Source organism: Anabas testudineus, chromosome 23 (assembly GCF_900324465.2).
Source record: "Anabas testudineus chromosome 23, fAnaTes1.2, whole genome shotgun sequence".
Classification (NCBI taxonomy): Eukaryota; Metazoa; Chordata; class Actinopteri; order Anabantiformes; family Anabantidae; genus Anabas; species Anabas testudineus.
In genome coordinates, this window is record NC_046631.1 from 1,278,420 (window position 1) to 1,291,702 (window position 13,283).

At 39.1% G+C, this 13,283-nt stretch overlaps 2 protein-coding genes and 2 non-coding genes across 4 annotated transcripts in view; 2 read left to right on the forward strand and 2 right to left on the reverse strand.

Annotated features, from left to right (window-relative positions):
- Positions 1–787: 787 nt before the first annotated feature.
- Positions 788–3,756, reverse strand: LOC113162833 (E3 ubiquitin-protein ligase TRIM39-like). Its single transcript, XM_026361059.1, has 2 exons — positions 3,678–3,756; positions 788–3,126 (listed from the first exon to the last, which is right to left on the reverse strand). Exon 2 carries the CDS (start codon positions 3,122–3,124, stop codon positions 1,484–1,486), a length of 1,641 nt encoding a protein of 546 aa, XP_026216844.1. The 5' UTR covers positions 3,125–3,126; positions 3,678–3,756; the 3' UTR covers positions 788–1,483.
- A 2,038-nt stretch (positions 3,757–5,794) lies between these two features.
- Positions 5,795–5,867, forward strand: trnar-ucg. Its single transcript has one exon. It is a non-coding gene; the product is annotated as a tRNA-Arg (tRNA).
- Positions 5,868–7,503: 1,636 nt separating this feature from the next.
- trnar-ucg lies at positions 7,504–7,576 on the forward strand. The gene has a single exon. It is a non-coding gene; the product is annotated as a tRNA-Arg (tRNA).
- Positions 7,577–10,325: 2,749 nt separating this feature from the next.
- Positions 10,326–13,283, reverse strand: part of tmtc1 (transmembrane O-mannosyltransferase targeting cadherins 1) — a 69,615-nt gene continuing 66,657 nt past the window's right edge. Inside the window, exons 18-19 of the mRNA XM_026363326.2 lie at positions 12,177–12,254; positions 10,326–11,267 (exon numbers count right to left, since the gene is read on the reverse strand). Of these exons, the coding sequence (XP_026219111.1) occupies positions 11,133–11,267; positions 12,177–12,254 (213 nt within the window). The 3' untranslated portion in view covers positions 10,326–11,132. The remainder of the gene's footprint in view (positions 11,268–12,176; positions 12,255–13,283) is intronic.

Consider the following 13,283-nt stretch of genomic DNA (forward strand, 5'->3'; position numbering starts at 1 on the left):
CAGAAGAATGAACTCAGTCTCTTTTTTTTTTAACTGCTCTGTGGAGCAGGATCAGGTAGATAAATGTTTGTGTGAGTTGGTGGTGTGTAGGCTTCAGAAGTGTTGTGAAATGTTTGAGAGGTCGTATAGGCTTTTTCCATCTGGCATTTAGACAAGACATTTATGTCATTCTTCACACATAACACTTTTAGGCTCTTTCTTCTTCTTCTTCCTCTTCCTCTTCTTCTTCTTCTCTTTATATCTAATAAATACATACTAATAAATGAAATGAGATTGTGTCAGATATTTGGGTTTATACACACTATATATGCATTTGTGGTTGTAATTCAATTTCAACTGCTTCAGAAGTGACATTAAGAATAAATACAAGTAATTATTTGTGTCGTATTATTATTTCTAATTATGGTTATTTATTTCAGTAAAAATCAGTTTTCTTCATTTTTATGTTTTAAATGTTTGTTTAACTGTTAAATCACATGTGGCATTTTGTAGCATACTAAATACAGATCATGGCATCTATTTGACATAGAACATTTTAAAATTTATGTTATAAATATATGACAAGTGTGAATTAGTTTTTAGAAATTTGAGCATATTTGAATAAATTACATGCACATGAATTGCAGATCTGCTACTATCAATTTCTCATAGATAATTATCAATCATTGCATTCCTTCAGTAGATACACTAATTATAGTATTGACCTTAGTTATGTTCTCTTGAGTGTTTTAGTACAATGAATCCACACAATAACTACTACACACATTTTGTGTTTTGTTCCATTTTATTTAGTAAAAAGTAAGAAAAATATGTGAATGAGGATAACACACCATCTATGAGTTATATTTCTATGTCATTATATATGAGGTGATGAATTACATTAAATGTGATTTACGTGTATCATGAAGTCACAGACAAGAAGCCATTTTAAGGGGTGAAGCCAACATTGCCCAACATAGCAAATACCCGAGTCCCTCAAGATATTTATTACTGTAATCAAGTAAGTTATGTTACATTGCCATCATTTGAACACCAGCAGACATAAAATGTTTTACACACATGCAGGACTTTTTGACTTATTAACACAGTTATATATAAACTAACACTAATATGTACATATAAGTATACATTTCAGCACCTATATTATTTTTGAGTTTGTTTTTCAAATGCAAATCTGATACTAACTTAAACCTAAACCTAAAAGAATTTTAGTCTTGTGAAAATGGAACAGAACCTGGTGTTGGGATGTGTAGCAATTGAAATGTATAACAGTTTGCCACAGACAGCTGGTCGAGGCAGATGGCCACTCACCATGAGCCTGATTCTAACGGCAGGTTTCTATTTCTGAAGATTTTCCTCTCTACTGTGCCACTCAAGTGGGTTTTTCTATATAATTCTATGTACAGTTACACTTTGTATGACCTTAATTCTTCTAGTTCAATAACTAGAAGTGTGCACATACATTTTAGTAAACATTTGGAAATTAATTTCTGTGGGACAGAGGCACGAGGATCAGGGGGGCAGCATTTCTTCCACTTCTGTTACTACAAGGACTGAAGTATGGGTAGAGTTTCTCAGTGAAGTTACAGTTAGTAAAGGAGTAGATGAGAGCAGTAGCATCTACGTCATAAAAGGACACCAGTCCCTCCTCATAGTCCACAAACACCCCCACCCTCTGAGGCTTTGACTTCAGAGAGAGAAAGACACCAGGTCCAGCAAGAGCTTTGTACTCATCTCCGTTTCTCAGCCACACAGTCCAGAAGCCATTTTTCGGGGACAACCGGATTTTTCCCTTTCTGGTGACTGATTCACTGGCCACTCCTAAATCCCATTCTGTCTTCCCCCTAACCTGAACCTCATAGTAAAATCTACCCGTGGAGAAACTCTGCTTTCCTAAAACACCATTACAAAAAGAAAATCTGTGAGGGTTGTCTGGGACATTTGTTTGTATTTCACTGGAGCTCACTTGTTTCCCATCATTAGACAGGATGAGGTAAGCACTTGCAGTGTCTGGATCGAACGTGACATCGACTACATACTGCCGGAACCTTTTCAGCTCTATGTCAGTGTAGAACTTCTTCATCTCTTGACTGAGTGTCTCCTCCAACTTATCCAGAGCGATCCTCACACTCCCCTCATATGACATGTTAACACTGACCTCTGTCCAATCCTTGATGAGTGGAGAAGGGTTCATGGATGAGAACCTTTGGATGAATTGGAGGTGGTCTTCAGTATGTGAGAGCTGCTGCACCTCAGTGCTTCTCTTCACCAGCTCAGAGATTTCCTCTTCCAGCTCTCCGATGAAGCCTTCAGCCTGTTTCTCTGTTCTTTTCTGCTTCTCTTGAATCATTTCAATCAGCTGAGCCAGAGTTCTCTCTACAGACTGAACCACAGCAGTGAAGACCTGCACACTGTCTGCTGTCTCTCTCTCTGCTTCTCCCTTGCTGAATTCCACTGACTGTTTGATCTGCTGTATCTTCAGTTGTCGTTCCTGGATCATCTGCTGGATGTCAGCTTCTGCCTTCTCTAGTTTAGCCTTTTTGTCTTTATATTCTTCAATCAGAGGAATAATGCGATGTCCGTAGTGATGTGACTCAGTGCAGAACTGACACACACACACACGGTCGTTCTTGCAGAACAGCTCCAGAGGTCGATCGTGCTTCTTACACATCCTGTCTTCCAGATTCTCCACGGGATCTATCAGTATATGTCTTTTCAGGACAGTAATTTTCTGATGAAGCTCCAGGTGAGACTCGCAGTAGGAGGTCAGACATACCAGGCAGGACCTTAAGGCCTTCTGTTTGGTTTCAGTGCAGACATCACAGAAAACTTCTCCTGTGGTGGCGCATTTTTGCATTGAGAAGCTGCTGTCTTTCTTTGCAGCTGACTGTCTGAACTGAGCAGCCATCTCAGATATGAATGTGTTGACGCGCAGCTCAGGTCTCGTGTCAAAGACATCTTTACAAATGGGACACTGGCTCTGGACCTTGATGTCCCAGTGTTTTGTAATGCACTGCTTGCAGAAGTTGTGTCCACATGGTATGGTGACTGGATGGGTGAACACATCCAGACAGATGGAACACAAAAACTGATCTTCAGACAGGAAACTGGAGGATGCAGACATGTCTGTAAAATCAAAAACAAAAGGATAACAGTTTCCAATCTGTGGGTCTGAAAATGAATGGAAAGTCAAAGACAGCATAATTGATCTCCTCTGGTTTAGTTTTTAATGCCTGCTTCAATCTAGTCTAATCTAGAGTGTGTGTATTGTATATGAATGATTTCCTGTGATACACATAGAAAACATGCAGTCAGCAGTCTTGAGTTTCGCAATAGGAGTCGACAATGTCATCTCAGGGCGCACACGTGGTGGTGCAAAGTTTACAGTAGCCCTCACCAAGCTGCACAATTTCTTGTCTTAAATGCTCAAGTCTTAGTAATCACGATATAGTGTGCACCTTTTGTATGTGTGTGTGTGCTACATACAAAAGAACCAGGTGCATGGCAGATTAAGAGAATAAAAAAAAAACAAAAAAACAATCAGTACAAGCTAAGTACACAAAAATAAATAAATAAAATGATAAATTGAATAATCTTAGTGTTATTCATTAATAATTATATCATCATATCATTATATCATTCAGTATTATATAGTAGTAAAAAAATCACAGACTCACCTGTGTGTCTAATGTATTTGTGGTAAACACAAGGCGAAGTGAGCTTTGACTCTTTGAGAGAAAAACCAGATGTCTGCTCAATGACTTCTTTCACTTTCATTTCTGGATTGTGGCGGTAAAACAACCCCTCCTCCTGAGCAGCTCCACCTCGCTCTCAAATTACACTTGTGTTCCGAAACTACTCCGAGATAGTTTTTAGTGTTTTTATACAGAGTATGTTTTAAAAAATTACATTTATTACATTTTTTAATGTACTTTCCTATGTTCTGTGTATTTTCTCTGTTAAGATTAGTTCTGTATTTTCCTATTAGCTACATTGTTTTTATAGATAAAATCTGCATTTTACACTCTACAAACTATGAGTAATTTACTTAAAAGAAAAACTATTTTATATTTAATAATACTGAGTAAATGATAAAGCTGTAAATTAATTAAATACACCTTATGAGAAGTAGTTTGTCTTTTATAAACTATATTTAGTACAAAAACTAAATAATAGTTTAAATAGCCTTTTATTATTTACAAGATCACTAATGTTTTTGTATGCATATGATCATTTGATGGACTGAATCAAATTGTTTAATCTAATAGTTTCTCAGCTATTTGTACCTTGACTTGTAAAATGTTTGAACACTTCCTAGTGCTGCCCATCCCATCACTGCAAGTATGTACATGTCTTTGTATTCATCCTTTTCAGGTCTTGATATAACTACAGTGACACATCAAATTTGAATCTCAATTTGTACATCAAAGGGTTTTTTTTTTTTTTTTCATTAAAACTGCCATTATAGTAAACAGGACTCTTACAGAATAATGGGAAACGTTCAGAAATAATCACAACTTTTCTTAAAAATACAACAGAAAAGGTAACATAAGACCTGGTCACTAGTTTTAAGACAAGATTCTGGAACACAAAATATCTTTGCACAATGCTGTTATGCATAGTTATAAATGTTTACAATCGTTACTAAATACGCAACCATAAAACAACCACAGATACAGTTATAGGCCAGAAGGATACCTGTAAAAAAGAACAGAGAGAGGGGCAGATAGAGAGGAAGAAGCACAACTACTGGAGAGAGAAAAGACAAAGTTAATGACAGGCAGACTAACATATAGCAGCATAACTAAGAGATGGTTCAGAGTCATTAAAGCTTTACAAAAAAAAGGAAAGTTTTAAGTGTAGTCTTAAATGTAGAGAGGGTGTCTGCCTCCAGAACCTGAACTGGGAGCTGGTTCCACAGGAGAGGAGCTTGATAGCTAAAGGCTCTGCCTCCCATTTTAGTCTGTTTAATAAAATGTTGTCGAATGCAGCATTAAGATCCAACACAAGAGGTATAGGGGAAGTCTATTGTCTGATTGTAATAAAAGATTGTTAGTGACCTTTACCAGTGCTGTTTCTGTACTATGAGTTACTCTAAATCCTGACTTGAAATTTTCATACAATTTGTTCCTGTGCAGATGGTCAGACAGTTATTATCAACATCTACATGGATTTTAAAATCCTCTCAAATATAATCAGACATTAATGACCAGTATGAGAATTGAACCAATGACCTTGACATTTTGTGGCATCACGTTCCAGCCATCTGAAGTAACAGGCCCACTTTTAAAGCCAATTTTTATGAATTTTAATCAAAGACAAAACACGTAAGACCAAAAGAGAATTTATTATGGGCATTTAAGGTTGACTATATTACACTTTTGCAGTGCCTGTCTGTTTGAAATGTGCTAAAATGGAATAATGGTCTTTTGCCTTGCCTTGGATGAAATATTACTACTATTTCAATTAGCAAATGTAAGCATTTTGGCAGTAGAAAGTGTGTTTGCAGTGTGTTTGTTTAGACCACGTGGCCTACTGGACAACGTTTCTGACTTTGAAGCAAAAGGTTGAGGATTTGAGTCCCTTTGTGGTCATGGCTCTGATTAGTCTTGTCCTTAAGTCTACCTATAGCACACTCCATATAGTTGGCATTATTAGCACCAAACTCTAACAAAACACATTAGTTTAAAAAGAAAATGTCTTATTAGCATGCAAGCTTGCTTTAATTTGGACCAGGTAATGCTTTCCAAAAGCTGAGCTAATCAAGCAGTCCACTTAAAATGTACATACATGAGACCACGTGGCCTAATGGACAAGGCGTCTGACTTCGGATCAGAAGATTGAGGGTTCGAGTCCCTTCGTGGTTGTGCCTTTGCTTAGTCTGGTGGTTTAATATATTGAACAAAGCATGGAGTGCTAGTACCTCATGATTAAAAAATATATCACAGATAAGCTGAGACTGAAAAATTTTACAATCAGACGCATCAAGCCACACTCATCACTGCCAAACTTTTACCTTGTCACTTCATGAACACCTCCACTCAAATCATAACTTACCAGTGCCGACATCAGCAAAAGCAAAACTAAAACTATGAGTTGGTCTTAAGCCTACCTACAACACAATGAATTTACCATCAAGTATGAGGTTTGAAACCATGACCTTGGCATTTAATACTGGCAGAATTTGGAAATATTTTTCACCGGCCAAACTATAACATCAAGAGATCTCCCTCACCTTGGATCGAACTGTTGTGTTAGCACGTGCAGTTCAGTGAACCCAATGCTGCCATTATATAGCGAGGTCAGGCTTCACTTTGAAAGCCAAACGGCACTCAGATACAAGTCACGTTACCTATCCGTTGATGCGGGTGTAAAGACTGTCTTGTTGAGTGCTGACGGAAAATGACTCATGTAGACGGCTATAGGCGATTTGACCGTGGGATAGGTATACAGAGGTCCGTTTCTCTCAAAATTGTTGAATTGGCCAATGGAAGACTTCTGTGGGGGGGGGAAATGGCAATCTCTCTCTGGCCATTCAGACCATGTGACGCAGCTGCTTATTGTGAAAAGTGTTTCGATGTGTTCGTCAGGTGCAGACGTGGAAAAGGCCCACGTCACAGCATTGGTGGTATAGCGTTCATCATAGCTGCTTCCCAAACAGTTGTCCTGGTTTTCGATTATTGGCCAATGCAGCGCTTCAATAATAAGCTGTAGCAAGCTGTGGCTTGTTTGAAGACACTAATTGGCTTTGTCCTTTTGTCTTGGCGGTGTTTCATGAGAAACCTTGCAAGGCTTCTAGTCACATTGAGGTGCAGTCTATGCCTACAACACTTGTTCAGACAAATGTTTCTGGGAGTGCTCCACGACAGGGCTTCCACCACTTTCCCAAACCTGCACAGCAGCAGTGCTGAGTCTCACCCACTAGACCACCGGGGAGGATAAGGGGTTGAATGTTGTGGTAGTGAATAGCACAAATACACAACTCTCTTAAGCTTGACCTTTTTGAAAGACAGTGGTCCTGTTTCAAAGCTAACAACTAAGCTCATTTGTCATTTTGTCCCTGTCAGAGCCAATTGCAATAGACTCGATCGTCAATATCGCTCCTGCTGAATGTGATTCAAAACTGTTGGTGTTTTTTTGAATACACAGCAATGGCCATCTGAAGTAAGGCCCACTTTAAAAACAGAATTTGATTAGTTTTGATCAAAGTCAAAACACATTAGACCAAAGGAGAATGTCTTATTAAAGTGGAAGTCTGCCTTAATTTGAACCTTTGACACACCCAATATACTTCAGCTTGGCATTATTAGTACCACAATCTAACCAGGTGAGCAAACCTGCCCACACTTGTAGCCAGAATTTACCCATTTTATTCAGAGACAAAACATATTAGTTGTAAAAAGTACATTTCTTATTAGCATCCAAATCTGCTTTAATTTGGACAAGTTAATGCTTTTCTAAAGTTGGGCTAATTATGTAGTCCACTGAGAAGCATGTCTGTAAGACCACGTGGCCTAATGGACAAGGCGTCTGACTTCGGATCAGGAGATTGAGGGTTCAAGTCCCTTCGTGGTTGTACGCTCATCTAAGATGTATAGACAAATGTCTTAGTTTAAACCTCTCCATGTACTGGTGTCTGTTGATGCCTGATCCTGCTGGTATTTTGGGTGTGGCAGAGTCAGACTTTCTTTAAAGGAAGGGAAGCAACTGGATGATAAACTGACACCATAAACCCTTCTCTCCAAATAAATGAGCTTCCTAAAAATTGCTACTTGGATTGCTGGAGGTATACAGTCAACTGCATCTAGTCAACAGAAAATAAATACATAAATAACTAGTGATTATGATATGTTGTGCACTCAGGAACTAACATTAAATAGCGATGAGGATGCTGATGAAGGGAAATGCATCATATTGATATTCTATCCAGTGTCTGGATATTCTTCAAATTGTGTGATGTAGAAATGATCCCTGGCAGACTACTTTTGTTCAACTGTTTTTAAAAATGTATTGAGTTGTTAATGTCTATATTTGTCCGAATCGGTTAAAGAAAATGCAATTATTTAATTGTATGAAAGATTTATTATTAGTAGGCTATAACTTTATATTACTTCATTTTAATTGTGTTACTGAGGAAAACTTATAATCACGTACCTACTATTAAGTTTACTTCACATTTTACCTAACAAATGTTACTTCAATTATATGGATCATTTTAATGGTTTTGTTAACATCACATTTGTATATTATATTATAATAATAGACAGATTTTTCACAATGTAGGGACACCTCAGGTCTACTGAAGATTAGCAGTGTCCCAAATATTTACAAAGAAAAATATATAAAGAACACCTAAAGCATTCAGTGGCCTTGGCAGTGCAGGGTGGGTAATTTTTAAATCTCATGCTAGAATTAACTCACTGTAACAAATATATTGCAACGTTTTGTGACTCTTGAAGCTTAATAAAACTTTGAAATTTCAGAAATGTGTTGAAAAGGTCCACAAGCTCTCATATATTCTTTAGTTGTTTCTATTTTTTTTTTGGTTGTTGGAACCTCCTGATTTTACTTGAACCAGATAAATGTGTCCTGATATGGGCGATAAGGCATACAGTTATGCTGATTGGGTGGTGCAGCGCAACGTTGGCTCTTGTTTTTGACTTGAGTGTGTTAATTTAGCAGGGGTGCACACACACAGACATCCCTGAAAAACACCTTTTATTTACGTGTGGCCATTTTTTCACATTGTAACAGCCTTGTATTGATCATATAGCAGCACAATTATACCTACTGTGGCTGATTAGAAAGGAACTCTTTGAATTTTTACACATTGTGGGCAGAGCAACAGCAATTTTACTAATCATCCAAATCCACAGACACTGCAACAGGATTGCAAGTTTACTATAACTGAGTAATGCAGTGGTGCTGATGAGGAAGTGAACAAGTGCTGCTTGGCTGTAGACTAACTCTAACTAAGCACTTAAACACATTCACAGGAGGTGTTCATGGAAAGGAGGAGAGTTGGATGATTCATGAAAAGAACACTTCATCAGTTTGGGGGTGAAAATATTCGGCTTTGATTTGTGTGGCACCCGCACAGAAGACATCGCACTGGTTACAGAATGTCCCGCAATACCAGGACACGTTCTGCAGTCAGCCAAGAAAGTGAAAAGGCAACAACAGGACAATGAGCCAAAGCAGGAACTTGCCAAATGTGCTAAATAAGCACTTGCGTATTTAGTTTATTTCTCCTTTTTGTTTGACTATAATTTTCTGACTTTTATTCCACCCCTCTATCCACCAGCTTCTAAACTACTGGACTTGAAAACACTGAAACCCTGTCAAATTCCTGTGGGATACAGTTACATGTTTTGTTGTCAAGCTGAAAACAAGTCTTCTTTGTTCCTATCTGCCTCAGGAAGTCAACCCTGTCTGCCTGTGATGAATAGTTTATTTGAAGTATCCCTTCCCAGGCAGACTTGCCTCAGTGTGCGCCTCGACCCCCGAGTTATCTTGTTGTTTGGATGTCTGTGAAACACTAACTGAAGGCCCGGTGGCTTGAACTGTGGTGCTCTGTACAATATGAGAGAGAGAGATAGTTGTAGTGTTGTTTTTATTCTGATCTAACAGCAACAATTCTGGCTATTGCACAACAGGCGTCATTCAACTCCAAACCAGTAGATGTCACAACTGCACTACATTAAACTCCATGGCCCCATTCAAAAGACTATCAATATTCTCTTGTAGTAATTCAAGAGAATAGTAGAATAATACAGGACGGAGTCGTAACAGTAGTAATAAAAACAACATAATTAAACACAAAGTGTGTTACTCCATAAGAGGGAACAACATCAAACTGCCTTAAGCTCTGCAGAGGCCGCAGCAACAATAAAGAACCTGCAGCAGTCAGATAAGGTCAAACTTTATTGATCCCACAGCAGGGGATATTCAGGTGGAGCATCCTTATTTGTCTGTCCACCATTAGCATTTGATCACATATCTATTGTAGTGTAAACACCATTGCATCCTGATGCGTCCCTGACAGCGACATTACAGGAAAATATGGTGTAGTGACTGTGCTGCCCCACAAAGAAAAGGAAAGGAACACATATAGTAAATTATTACACTATGTTGTTTCAGGTGGTTGATGTAGGATATGAAGATACCTCCAGCAGCCAGACATGATCAGTCATCGCACTGCGTCCCAGCAGCAGAGATCCAATGATTGGCCCTTTCTATCCTAGGAAAAACAGCTGCTACAAAATAAACTTAAGTTAAGTTGAACGTCATCTGTGTAAATATATAGATATTAACGCCACACACCATTTAATAAAACATATACTTTATTTTCATGGTGCAAGTCAGTCATTGCACTGGTCACTTCATTTTCATCTCTGTTTCATTCCACAGCAAAAAAAAAAAAAAAAAAAAAAACAACAACATCACTGTCAACAAAACCACGATAAGCAACCGAACAGCAGTCTTCAGAGGTCATACTACACACACGGGTGTCAGCTCCTTACGCTGGAGCTCAACACGCTAGCTTATTATGGTTGCAGAAGGCTTCTATCTGTAGCCGGTTCTGGAAATGAGGTCAATTAAAGAATATAGTTTATGTCTGAGGAGAAAGCAGCTGTTATGAATAGTTTCTAATAGGTCGTGGAATCATACGTACTGATACCACCCAACACGTTCCCTTCATGCGTGACACATGAAATGGCTCATGTAAATAACTGTATTTACAGCGCAGAGCACTAAATGATGATGTTTGAGTGCCATAAAAAGAAATGACTTCAGTAAATAATAACAGATATGCATGTTGAAGTAAAGCTGGTGCAGACAGGGCAATGCATGGAGCTCTCAGCGGTCTTCAACCAGCTTCTCTTTTCTTGTTCCTGCAGGAAACACTACCAGACTGTGGCTAGAGCAAACTCTTTGGCTCCAGCACATCCAGCGAGCAGCAGTCCTGACAAGTCCCCCCGTCCTCTGCTCCTACACGGACAGGCTGTCTTAGTTACCAGGTCTGTTTTTGTCCAGCAGCCTGGAGGCTGGTGTTTCGGGCTCCAGAGGGCAGAACAGTACCATGCCCCTTTCTGGTCTGTGCCCAGGAGGGAACAGCGTGTGTGAGACCGTCAGTGACCTACGGCCCCTCCTGTTAATCTCCTCTCCAGCCGATCCAGCTTGGCCAGGTTTTCTTTCAGAAGTTTGGAACCAGGGCTCAGGAGCAGGGCTCGCTGATAGTATATCCTGGCTGCTGCATAGTCTCCCTGTGTACACACAGGACAATACACACATTACATCATTATCATTTTTTTGGACTGCAGACTTATGTATTAGAACAGTTACAACCTTTTTGTTCTTCAGGCTCTGTGCTTCAGTACATTTGAATTAAAACAATGGACACTACATTAACACGCTAAAGCCCCATCTCTACATCACTATTGAAACAAGTGTGTGTGAGACCTAGGCCAAACATGAAGGGGTCAAAGTAATCAGACAGATACAAATAAGTCATTAGTTTTAAAGTGTAGTGGGAAGTCTTCAGTCTTGGACCCACAGACATCAGCAGATGCTTTCCATTGTCCCTGCTGATACTCTGGCCACTCCTTGCTTGCCTCTCTCTGCCTTCAACAAGTGGAATCAAATGGAAATCAGGTGATTCAGTCAGTGGAGGATATTCCAGCTGTTCCATCTGAAAAGCTCTTGTGGTCATTTTGCCCTTGATTGCGGCCACTCTGAATGATGAAATGTTGTCTAATCAGTGTTAATGCATTCAGTCGGCTCTGAATACCTTGATAGAGGTTGATGTTTCTTCAGTGCAGTGAATTTTTAACCTGATATTTTTCATACGTGAGCTAAATTCTCTGAGGCTATTGTGATGATGTGTTGTTGTGAATATTGACCAGAAACAATGCTTAAATGCTTAATTCCCCAAATACATGTAGAAGAAATTGTGTAATTATGTTATTTTTTGTTATTTGTTATTAAATTTTTTCTACAGCGTGGTGTAATGTATCATGTTGCCATGGAGTTATGTGTAGGCTGATTTTGCAGTCTACTGTTTATTTGTCTACATTTTGGTCTATTGGGATCATTAAAAGTATACCCATAGATGTACTGTTCCCAGTAGTGTAAATCAGTTGGAGAAAGTAACTAAAACTTGTAACCATCATTACCTTGATGTGCTGAATCCCTCCCATGTTCATCCAGGCTTGGGACTGGTCAGGTTTGAGCTCCACAGCCAGCTTGTAGCTCTAGTGGGAGAGAAAAAAGTGCAGAGAATAGAGGTGATTACTGGAGACAGAACTGAAGATGGATAATCATACCAAGTGTATTTGCAATCAGTGCTTCATATTCAGCTGCTGTGGATAACACGTGAGTGGATGTGAGTGGATTTTGTAATCGACATGATTTATTTTATCGCTAACCTTTGATCCATTTTAGTCATTCACTGAACTTCAGCTGCTTGAACTGTGTTCTAAAAGATGTTTTTCATTCACAGGTTTAACATGTTCAATTGTGATAATATTTATGAATTCCCAATGGATGGGGACATTGAATCCCAGGCCCCAAGGTGGGGTTTAGGCTTTCAAGAACATTGGGCACACTTGAGACAAAAACCACACAAGTGCTAAAATGAACCAGTTTAAACCTGCACTTCAAACAGTTTCTTAAGCTTTCTTAAGCCCACTTGTTTGCTTTCTGCCCTTCCCCAGAGAAATAACCCATCACACCATTATCTGCAGCAACTAATAAAGCAGCTTCCCTCCACAAACTCTGCCGTCTTTAAAGCCACAGTGACCTGAGATGGCCTCCTCTGCTCTTCCTGTCGTGTTTCCACTCCATCAGTATTTCTCAGGTCATCTCTCCTTGGTTTGTTTGCTTTCTCTCCTCTCAAGTCTTTTTACTCTGGAAGTCAATCAAAGCTTCCTGTGCAGGGAAAGTACTGTCTAGAAACTTCCTTCACAGATTAAATCTGGGCCATGGGTCCTCAGATGAGTCATTCAGAGTGTGCCAGCAGTTAGAATGGTAGTTCTCAAAAAGAAAGTGAAGGGGAGCAAGGTAGATCTGCCTGACTGCAGTAATAATGGCATCTGTTGTACAAACATGAAGGACCTATAGGTATTTGGGGATTTGCTGCCTTGGAGCCTTGGGCAGCTTCGTTCAATAGCTAAATGAATCCCAAGGGGCCATATTATGCTTTTTTGCATTTGTATTTGTACCTGCACTGTTGGTTGTTGACAGGTTTCCATGTTAAATGTGTTTCTTCTGCAGCAAGACTT

Bases quoted from the DNA above. Each gene is read 5' to 3' on its own strand.
- LOC113162833 (XM_026361059.1), bottom strand. From the start codon at position 3,124: ATGTCTGCATCCTCCAGTTTCCTGTCTGAAGATCAGTTTTTGTGTTCC.